General features: G+C 25.3%; 3 protein-coding genes and 1 long non-coding RNA gene across 4 annotated transcripts; 3 read left to right on the plus strand and 1 right to left on the minus strand.

Annotated features, from left to right (window-relative positions):
- Positions 1-9,600: 9,600 nt before the first annotated feature.
- Positions 9,601-11,535, minus strand: LOC141533627 (uncharacterized). Its single transcript, XM_074252618.1, has 5 exons — positions 11,159-11,535; positions 10,703-10,973; positions 10,429-10,636; positions 10,014-10,143; positions 9,601-9,869 (listed from the first exon to the last, which is right to left on the minus strand). Exons 1-5 carry the CDS (start codon positions 11,502-11,504, stop codon positions 9,778-9,780), a joined length of 1,047 nt encoding a protein of 348 aa, XP_074108719.1. The 5' UTR covers positions 11,505-11,535; the 3' UTR covers positions 9,601-9,777.
- An 862-nt stretch (positions 11,536-12,397) lies between these two features.
- LOC141533739 (uncharacterized) lies at positions 12,398-13,593 on the plus strand. The gene is made up of 2 exons (XM_074252766.1): positions 12,398-12,557; positions 13,093-13,593. The coding sequence occupies exon 2, from the start codon at positions 13,105-13,107 to the stop codon at positions 13,441-13,443; it is 339 nt and encodes a 112-aa protein (XP_074108867.1). The 5' UTR covers positions 12,398-12,557; positions 13,093-13,104; the 3' UTR covers positions 13,444-13,593.
- A 1,440-nt stretch (positions 13,594-15,033) lies between these two features.
- LOC141533772 (uncharacterized) lies at positions 15,034-15,922 on the plus strand. Its single transcript, XR_012480346.1, has 4 exons — positions 15,034-15,151; positions 15,283-15,494; positions 15,707-15,781; positions 15,875-15,922. It is a non-coding gene; the product is annotated as an uncharacterized LOC141533772 (long non-coding RNA).
- A 326-nt stretch (positions 15,923-16,248) lies between these two features.
- LOC141533770 (UBX domain-containing protein 1) lies at positions 16,249-18,813 on the plus strand. The gene is made up of 6 exons (XM_074252810.1): positions 16,249-16,414; positions 16,962-17,015; positions 17,074-17,229; positions 17,533-17,784; positions 17,883-18,301; positions 18,506-18,813. The coding sequence occupies exons 1-6, from the start codon at positions 16,353-16,355 to the stop codon at positions 18,550-18,552; spliced, it is 990 nt and encodes a 329-aa protein (XP_074108911.1). The 5' UTR covers positions 16,249-16,352; the 3' UTR covers positions 18,553-18,813.
- Positions 18,814-18,867: the final 54 nt, after the last annotated feature.

Raw genomic sequence — 18,867 nt, forward strand, 5'->3', positions numbered from 1 at the left:
AAAAAAAAATAATACTTATAAGAATATAATTAATAATTAATAATTAATGATAATCACAATTTTATTAATTATTAATTAAATATTTTATATATAAATATATTTGTACAAATTAAGAAAAATCGATACAAAGAAATTAATAAGAGTATTGTTTATTTAATTAATTAATTATTTAAAAAAAAAATAATTATTATTATTATTTACAATCTACAATTAAAATATTAAGTACGTATAATTAGCTGTGAATAATTAATAAATGAAGAAGAGAAATTAGAGAGTTATAAAAAAGAAGAAAGAAAAAATAATAATAATAAATTTTATTCAATGTTTTTATTTTTAATTAATTTATTATTAAATAATTTTAGAAATTTTATTTTAATAATAATTATTATTAATTATTTATTTAATTTTTTTAAGATAACATTCCGGAAAAAAAAAAATTTTATAAGATTTTCTTTATAAAAATATTTAGTTAATTGTAATTATTATTATTATTAATTATTAAGCACTAAATATTAGTTATTGTTAATATTATTTTTATTTATAAATTTTTTTTAAAGAGAATTCGAAAAAATGTCGACAATTTTTGGGACGCTAATAAAAATATTGTAAAAAAAAAAAAATTGATGCATCAAACAAAAATTTTTTTTTCGACCAATTGTGACGTAATTTTAATTATACGTAATAAAAAAAAAATATAAATATATTTGATGTATTAATGACCCTAGATTATAAATAATTAAAAAATTGTCGGCACTATATTTTAAGTGTAAAAACTCCTATTAAAATAGATGTTACATCACTTAAAAAAAAAAAAAAAAAAAAAAAAAAAAAAAAAAAAAAATGCCTTAAAACCCGTAACTATAACAATGCTATTCATCATATTTGTGTTAAGAAGAATAAAAAAATTAAGGGATTGCTAATAAAATAATAAAAAGATTAATAATTACATTACTAAAGTGCCTGATTAGTAACTTAACTAAATTATATAAAACACTCCCTATTCTTCTAATTAAAATCTTGTAGATACACAAGTACCAAGAAGCTATAAATTGTTTATGTCTTAATGCACAATTATATACACTAAAAAAAAAAAAAAAAAAAAAAAAAATTAGATTTAGTATAATTAAATGTTTCAGAATGTAATTTTTCTTCGACAATCATCGTATTAGAAATTAGCTTAAAGATATGATGAATACGCATTTATTAGATATGAGGGATTTTCTAGTTCGATTATAAAATAATTTTGGTCATATAATTTAAGAGATAAATGCAAATGAATTTTTATAAGAATATTCAATTGGCTTGAAAAAAAAATTTTAAGATTTTTTAATTTTCTGATCAATGATCATTGATCACATATGACCACATATGATCATTGATCACAAAGTATTACCTATGATAATTGATCATATATGGTCATTTGTGACCAATTGTCATATATGGTCATTTGTGACCAATGATCATAAATAGTCATTTGTGACCAATGACCATACATGGTCATATATGATCAATGGTCATATATGACCAGATACGATCAATGATCATATATGGTCATTTGTGACCGAGGATCATATATGGTCACATATTGTCATTGGTCACAAATGATCATCTGCGACCATTGACCACAAATGACCATATATGATCACTGGTCACAAATGGTCATTCTTCCAATTTAAAAAATAAAAAAAAATTATTTGCCTCGTAAATTAGTAAAATTAAAATTTAAAAATAAATGTCGAAATTAATGAACTAATCCAGCTCGAGGATTCCCTCAAAATCTTAATTAAGAACAAAAAAGCCTTAGATATCCTGCCCACTTAATCGATACCACCCGAATTGAAAATGAATATTAAAATAAATGTTATTTATAAGTATAATTATTGTAAACAAATGTTTAAAGAATAATCTATTATATTTAAAAATAATCTATATATATATATATATATATATATATATATATATATATATATATATATATATATATATATATATATATATATATATATATATATATATATATATATATATATATATATATGTATACATATATGTATTAATATATGTATATTGTTGATGTTATTACGGTGTAATGGGTACAAATACATTTAAAAGAAAATAATAATAATAATGATAATAAATAATTAAATAAATATGAGTTAATTTATTTGAATGAATGAATTGTTATTTATTTATTTATTATTTGTGTTAATATTATCTATTTATATTTTTTTTAAATAAATAAATTCTTGGTATTTGATAAAAAAATTTATTGTGAAAAAATAATTATAAAAAAAAAATTAAATAAATTAATTAGTTTATCGAATGTCAAAAATGAATAATAAAATAAAAATATACATTTTTTTTTAAATATTTTTTGACAAATGTTTCAATAACGCGATAATACATTTTAATTATATTAATATTAACAATTAAATTGTGATTTCTGAGCAATAATATTTTGAATGTTGCGCTGAATTTGTTTCAATTGTTTGGATTTATTTAACGGCGATGCTGGTGATAATGATGATGATTCTCCGGCAGTCTCTTCTATGTAAAGGTTTTCCCCTATTTCCGGCCATCCGGTTGGTATTACCACTCGAGTGTCTCGTTTCCGATCTGTTGATTATATTTAACATGTTAACACCTCAATTATCTATCATGTCAGTTGTTATAATATTTATGATAATAAAAATAATCATTATTTTTATATTAATATTACAGGAAGTTTTTAGTCTGCAATAATTTGGTCATGCTTATGATCAAAATTTTATTTTTAAATATAACTATATTTTTTTTTATTAATTAATTTTATATAATTAAGAAATGACCTTATATCTTGTGAAATATTGACATTTTTTAAGATACAAGCTCATCTCGATATTCTACTCATCAAGACCTTTCATTTGAGTACCCACATCAATTTTTTACATATTTTATATATTTATATATATTATATATATGTATATATATAAATATATATAAAAATGCATGTGGGTATTCAAATGAAAGGTCTCGATAAGTGTAACATCGAAATGAGCTTATATCTTTAAAAATGTCAATAATTAAGAAATTACATTGTATTTTGTCAACTATTGACATTTTTTAAAATATAAGCTCACCTCGATATTCCGCTCATCGAGACCTTTCATTTGAATACCCACATCAATTTTTCATATATTTTATATATTTATACAGGGTGTCTCTGAAGTGGCGGGAGTAATTGTTGGGGTCGATAGAGAAAAAAATACTGAATCGAAAGTTCCTGAGCCAAAAATTTTTTTGGGCCATAGAATTTGAGTTATGAATTAAAAACGATAGCCAATCAGAAGCGCGCTATTCGAGAAATGAAAATGAGCGGGGAAGTAGAGGAGACGCGAGAGTGAGATGCTGCAATAGCAGCTTACTCGCTCACACAAAGCCGAGCATGAGAGGGGATTGTGACGCTATGAGCCGAGTACGTAAGTGTGAATGAGTGGATGTATGAGGTCGCAAGCGGACGGCTTAATGTATGAGTGTGTGTCCATGTATCGCAGCATTATTGGAGGCGTTGTAACGCTGAATTAAAGCTAACCGGGTACTCTAAGACAGAGGAAAAATTTTAATTTTTATTTTTATTCGAAAAAATTTAATAAAAAAAAATAAAAAGGCCCAAGATTTAACCAGACCCACAGAAACGGAGAGTAAATTTTTAATTCTCATTTATTTTGCTGGGGATTATTTTCAAATACAAAAAAAAAAAAGGCTAAGATTCAACTGGAATCCAAAAAGAGATGGATGAAAAATTTTATTTTTATTTTTAATCAGCAAAATTATTTTTCTTTAAAAAAGAGCCCAATCTCGACTGGAGCAAGAAAAAATGATTGAAAAATTTTATTATTAATTTTCAATCAACAAAATTATTATAAAAAATAAATGGGCCCAAGTCTCAACCGGACCCAAACAAACGGATAAAAATTTTTATTACTTACTTAATTTGCTGGAAATTATCTTTAAAAACGAAAAAATGCCCAAGACTCGATCGGATCCAAAAAAATAACAGTACAAAAATTTTTTCCTTATTTTCAATCAGCAAAATTGTTTCTTTTAAAAAAAGGCCCAATCTCGACTGGAGCAAAAAAAAATGATTAAAAATTTTATTATTAATTTTCAATCAACAAAATTATTTAAAAAAAAATAGTCCGCAGACTCAACCGGACCCAAACAAACAGATAGATAGTTTTAATTACTTATTTATTTTGATGGGAATTATTTTAAAAAACGAAGAAAATCGCCCAAGACTCGACTGCCGGACCCAAAAAAAAAAATAAATTGAAAAATTTTGTTTTCATTTTCAATCAGCCAAATTAATTTCTTTTCGAAACAAGGCCCAATCTCAAACAGACTAAGAGAAACTAATTAAAAAATTTTATTTTTTATTATTAATCAAATATTATTTAAAAAAGAAAATAAGCCACAGACTTAACCGGACTTAAACAAACGGATAGAAAATTTTTATTACTTACTTAATTTGCTGGAAATTATCTTTAAAAACGAAAAAATGCCCAAGACTCCATCAGACCGAAAGGGAGATGAATAAAAAAATTTTACTATTCATTTTTAATCATCATAATTAACTTTTTTATAATAAAAGGCTCAATTTCGACCGGACCCAGAAAAAATGATCCAAAAATTTTATTTTTTATTGTTGATCATCAAAACTAATTAAAAAAACAAATGAGGCCCTAGACTCAACTGGACCCAAACAACAAACGGATAAATAATTTTTATTACTTATTTATTTTGCAGGAAATTATTTTTGAAAACGATAAAAATGCCCTAGACTCGACCAGACCCGAAATAAAATAAATTGAAAATCTTTGTTTTTCTATTTTTAATCAGCAAAATTATTTTCCTTTGAAAAAGGGCCTGATCTCGACTGGAGCAAGAAAAAATAATTGAAAAGTTTTATAATGAATTTTTAATCAACAAAATTTTTTAAAAAAAGAAAATAGGCCCCAGACTTAACTGGACCCAAACAAACGGAAAGAAAACTTTTATTCCTGTTTTTTTTGTTGGGAATTATTTTTCGAAATGAAAAAAATGCCCAAGACTCCATCAGACCGAAAGGGAGATGAATAAAAAAATTTTACTATTCATTTTTAATCATCATAATTAACTTTTTTTATAATAAAAGGCTCAATTTCGACCGGACCCAGAAAAAATGATCCAAAAATTTTATTTTTTATTGTTGATCATCAAAACTAATTAAAAAAACAAATGAGGCCCTAGACTCAACTGGACCCAAACAAACGGATAAATAATTTTTATTACTTATTTATTTTGCAGGAAATTATTTTTGAAAACGATAAAAATGCCCTAGACTCGACCAGACCCGAAATAAAATAAATTGAAAATCTTTGTTTTTCTATTTTTAATCAGCAAAATTATTTTCCTTTGAAAAAGGGCCTGATCTCGACTGGAGCAAGAAAAATAATTGAAAAGTTTTATAATGAATTTTTAATCAACAAAAATTTTTTAAAAAAAAAAATAGGCCCCAGACTTAACTGGACCCAAACAAACGGAAAGAAAACTTTTATTCCTGTTTTTTTGTTGGGAATTATTTTTCGAAACAAAAAAATTGCCCAAGACTCGACCGGACCCGAAAAAGATAAATCGAAAAATTTTATTTCTAAATATTAATTAACTAAATTATTAAGAAAAAAAAAAATAGACCCAAGACGCAGCAGGACCCAAATAAACGGATAGAAATTTTTTATTACTTGATCACCAAGATTAATTTTCCTTGAAAAGAAAGGCCCAATCTCAAACAGACTTCGAATAACTGATTGAAAAATTTTATTATCAATTATTAATTAACAACATTATTCTTAAAAAAATTAATAGGCCCCAGACTCAATCGGACCCAAACAAACGGATCGAAAACTTTTATTTCCCATTCATTTTGCTAGGAATTATTTTTAAAAACGAAAAAATGCCCAAGACTCGACCAGAGCCAAGAATAGAAGAATGCAAAAAAATTTATTTTCTCTTTTCAATAACAAACAAAAATTTATTGAACAAAAATCAGCCTAATCTTGACAAGACGATAAAAAACTGATTGAAAAAATTTATTATCAATTATTAATTGACAAAATTATTTCAAAAAAGAAAATAGGCCCCAGACTCAACCGGACCAAAACGAACAGATAGAAAATTTTTATTACTTATTTCTTATGCTCGGAATAATTTTTGAAAACAGAAGGAATTGCCCAAGACTCAACCGGACCCAACCAAACGGATGGAAAACTTTCATTTCTCATTTATTTTGCTGGGAATTATTCTGTAAAATAATTTTTCAATTAATCGTCAGGTAAAATGTCAAAAATAAATTAAAACAAACATTGAACTCAAGTCCCAATAATTTTGATATTTTAATTAAAATTATTTTTTAATTAATTGACAGGTAAAATGTCAAATAAGGAATTGAAAAAAATCGCTCTCGAGTCCTGATAATTTTGATATTTTTATTAAAATTATTTATCAGTTAATTAACAGGTAAAATGTCAACTAATAAATTAAAAAAAAAATTGAACTCAAGTCCGAATAATTTTGATATTTTAATTGAAATTATTTATCAGTTAATTGACAGGTAAAATGTAAAAAAATATACTAAAAAAAAAATCGCTCTCGAGTCCTGATAATTTTGATATTATTATTAAAATTATTAATCACTTAATCAACAAGCGAAATGTCAAATGATAAATTAAAAAAAAATTGAACTCAAGTCCGAATAATTTTGATATTTTTAATAGAATTATCTATCAGTGAATTAACAGGTAGAATGTCAAATTATAAATTAAGAAAAAAATTGAACTCAAGTCCGAATAATTTTGATATTTTTATTAGAATTATCTATCAGTGAATTAACAGGTAGAGTGTCAAATTATAAATTAAGAAAAAAATTGAACTCAAGTCCGAATAATTTTGATATTTTTATTAGAATTATCTATCGGTGAATTAACAGGTAGAATGTCAAATTATAAATTAAGAAAAAATTGAACTCAAGTCCATTGTTTGTCCGGTTGATTCTGGGCCCTATTTTTTTTTCAAAATAATTTTCTCGATTAATAATAAAAATAAAATTTTTCAATCAGTTTCTTCTAGTCCGGTTGAGATTGGGCCTTTTTTAAAAGAAACAATTTTGCTGATTGAAAATAAGGAAAAAATTTTTGTACTGTTATTTTTTTGGATCCGATCGAGTCTTGGGCATTTTTTCGTTTTTAAAGATAATTTCCAGCAAATTAAGTAAGTAATAAAAATTTTTATCCGTTTGTTTGGGTCCGGTTGAGACTTGGGCCCATTTATTTTTTATAATAATTTTGTTGATTGAAAATTAATAATAAAATTTTTCAATCATTTTTTCTTGCTCCAGTCGAGATTGGGCTCTTTTTAAAGAAAAATAATTTTGCTGATTAAAAATAAAAAATAAAATTTTTTCATCCATCTTTTTGGATTCCAGTTGAATTTTAGCCTTTTTTTTTTTTTTGTATTTGAAAATAATCCCCAGCAAAATAAATGAGAATTAAAAATTTACTCTCCGTTTCTGTGGGTCTGGTTAAATCTTGGGCCTTTTTATTTTTTTTTATTAAATTTTTTCGAATAAAAATAAAAATTAAAATTTTTTCCTCTGTCTTAGAGTACCCGGTTAGCTTTAATTCAGCGTTACAACGCCTCCAATAATGCTGCGATACACGGACACACACTCATACATTAAGCCGTCCGCTTGCGACCTCATACATCCACTCATTCACACTTACGTACTCGGCTCATAGCGTCACAATCCCCTCTCATGCTCGGCTTTGTGTGAGCGAGTAAGCTGCTATTGCAGCATCTCACTCTCGCGTCTCCTCTACTTCCCCGCTCATTTTCATTTCTCGAATAGCGCGCTTCTGATTGGCTATCGTTTTTAATTCATAACTCAAATTCTATGGCCCAAAAAAATTTTTGGCTCAGGAACTTTCGATTCAGTATTTTTTTCTCTATCGACCCCAACAATTACTCCCGCCACTTCAGAGACACCCTGTATATATTTATTTATATATTTATATATATTCATATATATAAATATATAAAATATATGAAAAATTGATGTAGGTACTCAAATGAAAGGTATCGATGAGCCTAACATCAGTATGAGCTTATATCTTTAAATATGTCAATATTTCACAAGATACAAGGTCATTTTTTAACTATTGACATTTTTGAAGATATAAACTCATTTCGATGTTATACTCATCGAGAGCTTTCATTTGAGTACCCTTATGCATTTTTCATATATTTTTCATATATACGTATATATAATATATATATAAATATATAAAATATATGAAAAATTGATGTGGATACTCAAATGAAAGGTCTTGACGAGTGTAATATCAAGGTGAATTTATATCTTGAAAAATGTCAATAGTTCACAAGATACAAGGTAATTTCTAAATTATGTATCTAGAGATATTTTTCTTATTCTCTCAATAATACAGATTAATTTCATTTTTTAGATGAAGAAATAAAATTTTTTATTATAGTAACTTTTCAGTAAAAAAAAATATATAAATTTGTAAAAAAAAAATTTTAGAATTTAAAAAATGTCAATTCTTTTTTTTTACAAATTTAGAGATTTTTTTTCTCCGAAAAATTTAATGTTAAAAAAATTCTTATTTCTTCATCTAAAAAATTAAAATAGTATAAAATTTCCAACCAAATTAATTTCTTTGTAATTTTTTTTAAGTTCATTAATCAGATTTTATACAATTATAAATAAAAAAAAAATTCAACAATAATTTTAATTATTCCAGGCATTTGTCTACAACGCAGGTGATAACATCGATACCGCCCAACCATTATTCACCAGTGAATTGATATCAGGAAGCGAAGATACCAAATTTACAGATAAAATCTCGAAATTGCTTCTCAACACCGCGACTCCTAAAAACGGCTTGTATCAAGTTCTTACAAACGAAACTCTCAAGTCCGAAATTACGAAACAATTCAAAGATAATTATGTATTGAGCATAAACTTGCGCTCAATGCGCGCCGAACGTCCTCTACCTCAAGTAGACTTGCTCAAGTATTACTTCAATTTCGGCAACTCGTTACAAGCTTCTTTAGTGACAATTTTCATGACCATGATAGCAGCCAAATTACTCATCAATTAATTAATATTTATCTATTTATTCGTACCTTAACGTACTGTACTTAACAACTCGTACAAGTTCATATAATTGGCTTAATAAATTAATTTGTAAAAATAATTTTTTATGACTTGGAATTTTTATGTGTAATGACGCATTCAAAGAAGATAAGAGAATTTTATTTGAGTTATTCTATTAAGTTTGAAAACAGAGATAAAAAATTTAATTACCTCACACTTTAAGTCGACGATAATTGACACTTTTAACGGATATAATTTTTTTTATTGATTTTTTTTTTTTTTTTTTTTTTTTTCTAGAACTTGTGTAATAATTTTTTTTTTTTTAGTTAGATTTTTTTGTTTTATTTAATTAAAAAATTATTTGATTTTAATTTTTCATAAAAAAATTAAAAAAGAACTCTAATAAATAATTTTTCTTAAAAATTATAAATATTTTCAATTAAAAATTGAATTTATTTAATACTGCTTATTTTTAATAATATATATATGTAAAATGACTTTATAAAAATAATTTACAACTTTATAGTATTTGGCACGTTATAAAAAATATCTATAAAAAAATTTAGATATTGCTTTTTTTTTTGTACTTAACAGAAGGACGTTAAATAATTAACAGAAACTTCCGTTGCATTGGCCACTGGGTAGCTGATTGGTCTCCAGTACAACCAATTGTACCATACTGTTGATAAAATACACGTATGATTTAATAAATTATTTATCTTACTATTAATTATTATTAATATAACTACTGACGTAATTATGCAAAAGTGGAATTTTATCAATTAAATTTTCCACTTCTGCATTATTAATTTAATGTACTTACAGGTGTAACCAGCTTTCAAAATTATTGCAGTAGGCTGACAAGTGCTCAGACACTCGGGACTAGGTATCATTTTGATCAAACGCAAGCCACTTGTAGATCTTAGAATTACATTTGTGCACTCTGGATTTGGCTGAAATTATTTTAAAAAAATTATATTTTTTTGGATTGATTTATTTTTAGTGGAAAAATTTTATTTTTATTAATATTAATATTTTACTTGTTAAATTTATTTTTTTAATTAATTAAGTATTTTTGAATTAATATTAATGAAAATTAAGTTTTTTTTTTTTTAAGAAAATTTTTAATTTATTTTAAGAAAGTTTTAAAAACTACGAGCAATTTTTTAGTTCTAATTTAATAAATAAAAAAAATTTTTAAATTGGCTAATTTTGATGACATTAAATATTTTACTTACTAAATTATAAAAAGGAGCTGATGGTTCATCAATAAAAACAAATCTCTCAACAGATTGTCCCCACCAATCAGGAGTACCTTTTGGTTTTGGAAATAATTTCCGTATAATTCTACCGGGTGTCATTCTATTTATTCTCCATGATATGTGTGTATTTCCTACCTGAGATTTATTAGTATCTAATCTTTTATCGATAACATCATTAATGTTTCTGAAAAAAAAAAAAAATTAATTTTATTGAAAATTTTGAAAATAAAATAAACTTTTGCGTACTTACTGGTATTCAATATTATTTGAGTAAATTCTTCGAGCGTCGTTAATAAAAATATCTCTATTAATTTCCAAGAAATCAAAAAAGCTAGATAAATTATTATTAATACTGTCGTTTTCTTGTCTTATAAAAGGAAACCCAAAATTAAAATTACGAGGTATGCTCCAATTTAATCCCGACATATCGGGGATCGTTTGGATCGTATTGCATGGCCAGCAATCGATGCTTGATAATTGGAAGAATGGATTTTCTACCAGGCATGTTTCATCATAATATTCTGTAAATAAATAAAAAAAATTTATTAAATTTCTAGTAATATTTTTGTAATAATTTTAGGAATTTTTTTAACAAATAAATTATAGAAAAAAAATTATATTCTAAATTAATTTTCATTTTTTTAAATTAAAATTTTTAATTATTTAAAATAAAAATTAATGACATTAAAGTTATCATTATTATTACCTGTTAGTGTCGGATAGCGTGTAATGACAGGTACCGCAAGTTTACGAAAAATAAAAAACCCAGGATAAATGTAACTTTGTAAATTTCGTAAAAAAAAACTCCGTAAATAAGGATCATGATAAATAACAACTGACAATACCAATAATAAAAAATTAACAATTAAAAATAGTTGAAGTAATTTACAAATGACATTGCAAATTCCCCGTTTATTTTTTTTAAACTTTTTTTCTATATCGTCAAAACACTCGTCGAATATTTTTTCCAACTCCGTTTCACTTATGTCACTGCGCTTAGCGTATTTTCTTATTTGATCAATATAATTACAGTAATTTTTTAAATTTATCATTTTTAACTTAAAAAAAAAAAAAAAAAAAAAAAAAAAAAAAAAAAAACAATTAGTTAAAATTTTTAGGTTATTTTTTATGTTTTTTAGATCAGCTGTCACTATTTTGTCATTATTATGAAGAAGCTTCAGAATTTCGCATCTAGAGAGCAGCAACTGTCAGAGTCTGTATACTTGTGTATTTTTTTTTTGTATCTGAGAGAGTGTGAAGTTACTCAATAGTCGAAACTCGCAAAAAAATAAAAAAATGGCACCTGATTCCTTATTGGTCAAAAATAAGGCGCGCGCGCAGCGCGCTATTCAAATTTCTAATGATCTATATTTTATATTTCGCGCCAAAATGGTGTGTACATTTTTTTTTTTACTAATCGCTTTATTAACACTTTCTAATTCTAAAAATAAAAAAATAAATTTCCAAAGCCAAATTAATCATTATGAGTCGTGCACTTTTAGATTTTCCAAACTTTTTTTGTTAAATAAAATTAAAAATAAATTATCGCAAAAAAATTGTCATAGAAATTAAAAAAAAATTAAAAATGCAATTTTTTTGATCCAATTTTTTTTTTTTTAATTAAAAAATTGTCTCGTGACTTAAATAGAGACATTATCTACTGGAAAAATAAAATCTAAATATTTAAAAATAAAAATTTTTTTATTTTTTATTATTGTAATAATTCCAATTTGTCTGTTGCAAAAAAATATGGTGAAGCACCTGCATACATACACAACCACCTGCGCACCTGTACAAATAGACACACCCATGATTAAATCTGTGCTCCTTATTTATATTTATATTTATTAATTTGCAATTTTTCTTACGTCATTGAACAATCGAATGATGACTAAATATGTTTTATAAATAATTCTGAAAAAAGGGAGAAGGAAAAGTTCCACTTAGTCAATAGTAAATCTTACGGCAATTGGAACAACAGTAAATTGAAAGACAATGTGTTTAAAAACAACAATAATTTCTGTTTGTGCATAAACATAAGCAGTATATAAACCATGCGTCTAATAGTCGATTTACAATTCAAATTGAAGAACTCAGTTTAAATCGTAAGTTTTTTAAATCAAGATCAAAAAAAAAAAAAAATTATGTTAAATCCAGGAAATAATTTTGAAGAAATTATTCTATGAGTAAATTTTATTTTATTAAAGAATTTTTTGCCTTAATTCAAGACAATAAAAATTTTTTTAATTATTTTCTTGATTTAAGAATGTTTTTTTTTTTTTTTTGATTCAAATTAATTTTTTTTTCTGTGTAAAATTTATGAGAATTAGAAATTAAAATTTTTTAATTTTAATCAATATTTTTACACAGAAAAAAAAATTAATTTGAATAAAAACAAAATTCATAAACCAAAAAAATAATTAAAAAAATTTTTATTGTCTTAAATTAAGGCAAAAAATTTTTTAATCAATAAAAATTTATTTAAGCCAATAAAAATTTCTTAATTAAAAAATTTTCTAACTCAAATCAAGAAGATGAAATTTTTCAAAATTATTTACTTGATTTTTTTCTGTGTCGAAATTTTACTCATCAATTTTAAATAAAGGATTGTAATAATTACAAAAAATTTTTTTTTTACAGAAATCTTTAAAAATGCGTTTCCTGATTGTCGCCTTGGCTATGGTAGCCGTAGCTTCAGCAGCTTGCCTTAGAGATAGATGCGGATATTCTAATTCCGGTCTAAATAAAAATGATGTGAAAATTGGCAACTACGTAGGAAACGATTCACCTGGCAGCACCAACATGGTCATGAACAATGTCAAAACCAACATGAACAACGCTGCCGCCACCGGAAACCCATGGGCTAGAACCAACAACTTGGGCATCAACAGATCCAACACCGACATTTCTAATGACGTGGGAAACGGAAGCCCAGGATCTACCAACATGGTCTCGAACAATGTTGGAACCAACATGAACAACCGAGCATAAGCCGCTCAACATTTTGCCAAAATATTAGCTGTAGCTAATTTTTTAGTCAAGTTTTTGACAATTCATTGTTTTATTCAATATAAATGTAATTTTTGGTTAATAAAAAATATTTTTAATCGAAAACTTGAGAATAATAAAAATATTAATGAAAATTTACTTCTATCTTCATATTTAATTTTTTGGAGCAAGAAAAAAATTTTTTCAAGGCAAGAAAATTTACTTTTATCAAGAAAAAAATTTTTTGGAGCAAAAGATTGAATTTTCTAAAAACAAGAAGACTTTTTCTTGACTTAAATAAATTTTCTTGGATCAAAATCTAAATTTCTTAAAGCAAGAAAATTAATTTTAATTTTGTTGGAATAAGTGAAATTTCTCTCATTAAAAAAAAGAATTAGAAAAAATTCAAAATAATTTGATTTTTAATTATTTTAAATACTTTTTAATCCTTCAATCCTTTTTAATGCTATCTCTTGAGGTAATTTAACAAGTTAGATCATTTTTAATTCTTTTTTTTTAATCAAAAAAAATTTTTTTTTCGCTCAAGAAAATAATATAATTTTTTTGCAGAATTATCCTGAATATCCAATTCGTATAATGCAAATATAATGAAGCACCTGCATAAACCCACTTGCGCACCTGACAAAATTTGTGCTCCTTATCTATATTTATTAATTAGCGGTTTTTCTTACGTTATAAATTAAAAGAAAAACGAAAATACAAAAAATAACAATTTCTGTTTTTGTATATAGATAAAGGCAGTATAAAAACCATGGGTCCAATGGAAAATTTACGATTAAAATTGAAAAACTCAATTTTATAAATCGTAAGTTCGAAATCAAGTACAATTTAATTTTAATTAATAAATGCTTGCGCGCGCAAATTTGAATTATAATCCTGAATTCATGCGCGCGCAATAAATGCTTGCGCGCGTAAATTTGAATTGTAATCCGAAATTCATGCGCGCGCAATAAATGTTTGCGCGCGCAAATTTGAATTGTAATAATTTTAAAAAGAGATTTTTTTTGACAGAAATTTTTTAAGATGCGCTACTGCATTATCGCCTTGGCTATTGTAGCCGTTGCTTCATATTCAGCTGCTTCTGATACCGGTGGAAATGATAATGATGTAAATGTTCAAAACTTGGTACAAAACAGTAGACCAGCTGGCAGCAACGTCAATATTGGGAACGATACTTACACCAACATGTTCGGCTCTTCCGGCAACAGCGGAATGGACGAAAAAGATCCACCAATTCAGGGAAATAGTTTGTCCTAATTATTAAAATACTTGAAAATTATTTTGCTAAGGTTGAGTGTAATTTAATTTTAAAATTCTTATATTTAATAAATCGGTCAGATATCAGGCTAATTATGGATATTAATTAATTTAATGTTCATATGACCTTTGTTTGATATTCATTCAAGGTATTTATTGAGAAACCAAGGTTTAATTACACTTCATTACAGTATAATTAACTTAATTATATCTTCCCACATTAAAACTCCCTCTAAATTCCTTATTAAGCTGATAAGAAATTTATGATGTATATAAATGCTACAATAATCTAAGACCATTAAAAAGTATCAAATTATTTATCAAGTAAAAAAATCGACTGTTATAATTTTTCATAAAAAAATTATCCAGTTTAAAAAAAATGTCTTTTAAAAAATTATTCTGTATTATTTTAATTGTCTGTACTTTTTCTCAGGTAATTTTTACAATAATTAGTTAAATTTAATTATTATCTACATATTTATCGTCCATTTTGATTTATTGAATTAAATTTAATTTTTTAAAACATTTTAAAAATTTTTTTCGCTGAATTAAAATTTTTTTCAGACTTACTCTTACAAGCTAGTGAAGGAAAAGCCTACAACGACTACAACCACAACTAACCCTGCAACTACCTCTACAAGTACTTTAACTAATTCTTTTTTCGAATATATTGGATCACTCCTACACCTTCAACAAGCCATTCGAATATAATTTCACAGATTTTTGAAGATTACTCAGAAAATAAATTTGCAAAAGCGAGAAAATTTGACAGTCAAGTGAGAATTTATTTATTTTTAAAGTAACTCTTTAATATTCATAAGAAATAAGAAATTTATTTTAATTCACAGTAAAAAATTTTTGCCTAAATTTAATATTTATTTTCTGTTAAATTTATATAAAAAATTTTTAAATATTTAACATAGAATTTTTTAATACAAAAAAAAGAATAGATTTATTTTTTAATGATTAATTTTTATTTATATTTAAGGGAAAACCTATCGGTCGTACAATCTTCAATACTTTAGGAAACATGAGTCATAAAGTTGCTGATTTCTTTGAAAATGTAAGATATTATTATACAGGCTTATTATTTTTTTTTTTTTTGGTTTATCAATAAGCTTATTAAAATATTTTTTTTTTTTTATTTTTTCAACAGTTATCAAAATAAATAATGTTTTCTTCCAAACAAGGAGTGAAGTATTCATCAAAGAGTCAAAGCTTATTATTTTTTCAATCAAATTCAATGAAAATACAATTTTTTTTTTATTAAATATCCTTGAAATCTACTTTTTTTTTTTTTGTTATTTATTAATTATTAGGCTACGTAGATTAAATTTACAAATTTTCATTAACAAAAAAAAATTTGAGTGGGAATTTTTAAATAAAATTTTAAATTTTATTTAAATTTACCGCGCTGACAGCTGCGCATGCGCAGTGAATAAAAAAAAATATAAAAAATGGTAAAAATGCCGAACTTACCCGAAATTAATTCTCCTGCTGTGAAGACTATACAACACAATGACAGTTAATTTTAAAAAAACTACTCAGCTCCACGTTTTAGCCTAGAAGCTCTAGAAAATATAACAAAGTTATAAATTTACAAAACACAAACAATTCAAGAAAACAAAACAACAATGGTAGAAGATTCACCATTTGTAGCGATGCTCGTTGACATGGGATTCTCCAAAGAACGCTCGTAAGTTTTTTTTTATCCTAAATAAAAACAATTGTTGGATAATTGCAAATATAACCTCAATTGCTCGATATATTTACATTTTACATAATATAAAAAAATGAATTTGTTTTTAAAAAATTGCATTTTTTATTTTTTTTTTATTTTTATGAAAATTAAATTAGCCGAAATTTAAAAATTTTTTTTCTATTAAAAAAATTAATTAAGTAAAAAAAAAAAATGAAAATTAATTTAGCAGACATTTAATAATTTTAAGAATTTTTTTAACAAATATATTATGGCAATTATGAGCAATAAAAAATTTTTTTTTTAAAATTGGATGTTTAGTTTTTAAAATTTTTTACATGTGAAATTTTTTTAAATAATTAAAAAAAAAAAATTTTTAAGTCGGCTAATTTAATTTTCATAGTTAAAAACTTAAAAAAACAAACAAAATTTAAAAATTCAGCTAACTTTAGTATTCTAAAATTTTTATGTCATAATTTATTTGTTAAAAAAATTTATAAAATTATTAAAAATAGTGCTAATAGATAAATCATTTTTTTTGCAGAGAAAAAGCACTCAAGGCTACTGGAAATGTTGGAGTTCAACCTGCAATGGACTGGTAATTTTTTTATCCAATTATTTTTTTATATCTTTAAAAAAAAATTTATTTTTGAAAGGTTATTTTCGAATACTGAAGACGAAGTTCCCCAAACGGGAGCTAGTTCGGAAGAGACTCAAGTGTCACTGCAAGGGTCTTCCTCAGCGCAAAGTAGCTCTGCGACAGCAAGTACTGAAAATGAAAATCAAGAAGCTAAATCCTTGAAATGCGATGTGTAATTATCGATTTATTAATGACATTTAATTTAGCTGTCACTTGATAATTTTTTTAATTTACTAGAAAAATTTTTTTTCTTTAAAACTTTATTTTCATTTTTAATTTTCTTTAAAAAAAATTATTTAAAAAAAATTGCATTTTTAATTTTATTAAATTTTTTTAACAATTTTTTTTTGCTATAATTTATTTATTAAAAAAATTTTTTTAAATTGTGGTGACAGCTAAATTTAATATTATGATTTATTATTATTATTATTTATTTATTTTTTTTTTTTTATTAATAATTTTAATTTAAATTTAGGTGTGGAAAATTATTCAAATCTTCTCTGGAAGTTGAATATCACGCAACCAAGTCCGGCCACGACAGTTTCTCCGAGAGCCTCGAAGAGAAAAAGCCACTGACTGAAGAGGAGAAAAAAGAAAAATTGAAGCAGCTGGAGGAAAAAATCCGGCAAAAGCGCAAAGAACGCGAGGAACTGGAGAAGCAAGAGAGTCTTGAGAAAGAAAAAATTAGAATCAAATCCGGAAAAGAAATGGCTGAAGCTAGAAAAAAGTACTTAGATATTTTATTTTAATTTTTTCAAAATTCCAGACCAGAATATCTTCTTAATATTTTGAAATTTTCATTTTTTATTTATTTATTCCCAACAGAATGGAAGAGCTGGAGATGAAAAAACTGCTGGAGCAGCGTAAACGCGAAAAAGAAGAGGACAGGATTGCCCGTCAGGCGATCCGCGAGAAGATAGAAGCTGACAAAGCAGCTCGTCGCGCAAAAGCTGCCGCGGAGTATGGAAATTTGGTTCCTCCTGTACCAGTTCCTACTCCAGCTCCAGCTCCAGCTCCAACGCCCGCAGCTCCCAAGCGGGATTACACTGAAACTAGACTGCAAATCCGACTGACCAACGGCGACACTCTCACGCAAACCTTCGGTGCCAAGGAGCAGCTGTCTGCTGTCAGACTTTACATCGAAATGAACCGAACAGATCCTCCAGGACCCTTCAACTTGTTGACAAACTTTCCTAGAAAAGTATTCTCCTTCGAGGATTATGATGCACCGCTTGACGTTCTTGGTAATTTTTTATTAATCATTTATTTATTTTTATCGGGTTTTTATGGATTTTTTTAGGTTTTTATGTGGTTTTTATGAGATTAATCTGGAGGTTTCTATTAAAATTTCTATGGGGTTTTTATTTAGGTTTCTATAGATAATTATTTATTTCTAATCACAAAAAAAAGCGACTTAGACTTTAACCCTGTAATCTATTTCTTTGTAGGTCTCGTGCCGTCAGCTGTTGTAATTGTACAGAAGAAAATCGAGTGATAACGGGTTTTTATACTTGTATGATAATTATAATTACAAATATTGGTGGTAACAATGATAATGATAGGGAGTTGCAGTTTTGTGAGTAATTATTTTTTAAAAAAAAATTTTTAAGTGTTCAAGTAAGTAAATACAATTATTATTTTAAAAAAGTAAGCCAGTGACATATGTATAACTTATAAGATTTAAATTATAGATTTTTTTCTATAATCTTTATAAACGGATTAAGATTTAAAATAATAAATCCAAAGATGGCACAAATTTTTTTTTTTTTAATTTAATTATATAAATAACTTTTATTTCAGATAATGATTT

This window comes from Cotesia typhae, unplaced genomic scaffold, assembly GCF_013202065.1.
Source record: "Cotesia typhae breed Kobodo isofemale line unplaced genomic scaffold, CoteBio_Ctyphae scaffold_121, whole genome shotgun sequence".
Classification (NCBI taxonomy): Eukaryota; Metazoa; Arthropoda; class Insecta; order Hymenoptera; family Braconidae; genus Cotesia; species Cotesia typhae.

Coding starts and splice junctions, on each gene's coding strand:
- LOC141533627 (XM_074252618.1), bottom strand. CDS start 11,504: ATGATAAATTTAAAAAATTACTGTAATTATATTGATCAAATAAGAAAA. Junction 10,974..11,158: donor ACGCTATCCGACACTAACAG/GTAATAATAATG, acceptor ATTTATTTACAG/AATATTATGATGAAACATGC. Junction 10,637..10,702: donor TCAAATAATATTGAATACCA/GTAAGTACGCAA, acceptor TTTTTTTTTCAG/AAACATTAATGATGTTATCG.
- LOC141533739 (XM_074252766.1), top strand. CDS start 13,105: ATGCGTTTCCTGATTGTCGCCTTGGCTATGGTAGCCGTAGCTTCAGCA.
- LOC141533770 (XM_074252810.1), top strand. CDS start 16,353: ATGGTAGAAGATTCACCATTTGTAGCGATGCTCGTTGACATGGGATTC. Junction 17,016..17,073: donor GTTCAACCTGCAATGGACTG/GTAATTTTTTTA, acceptor TATTTTTGAAAG/GTTATTTTCGAATACTGAAG. Junction 17,230..17,532: donor AAATCCTTGAAATGCGATGT/GTAATTATCGAT, acceptor ATTTAAATTTAG/GTGTGGAAAATTATTCAAAT.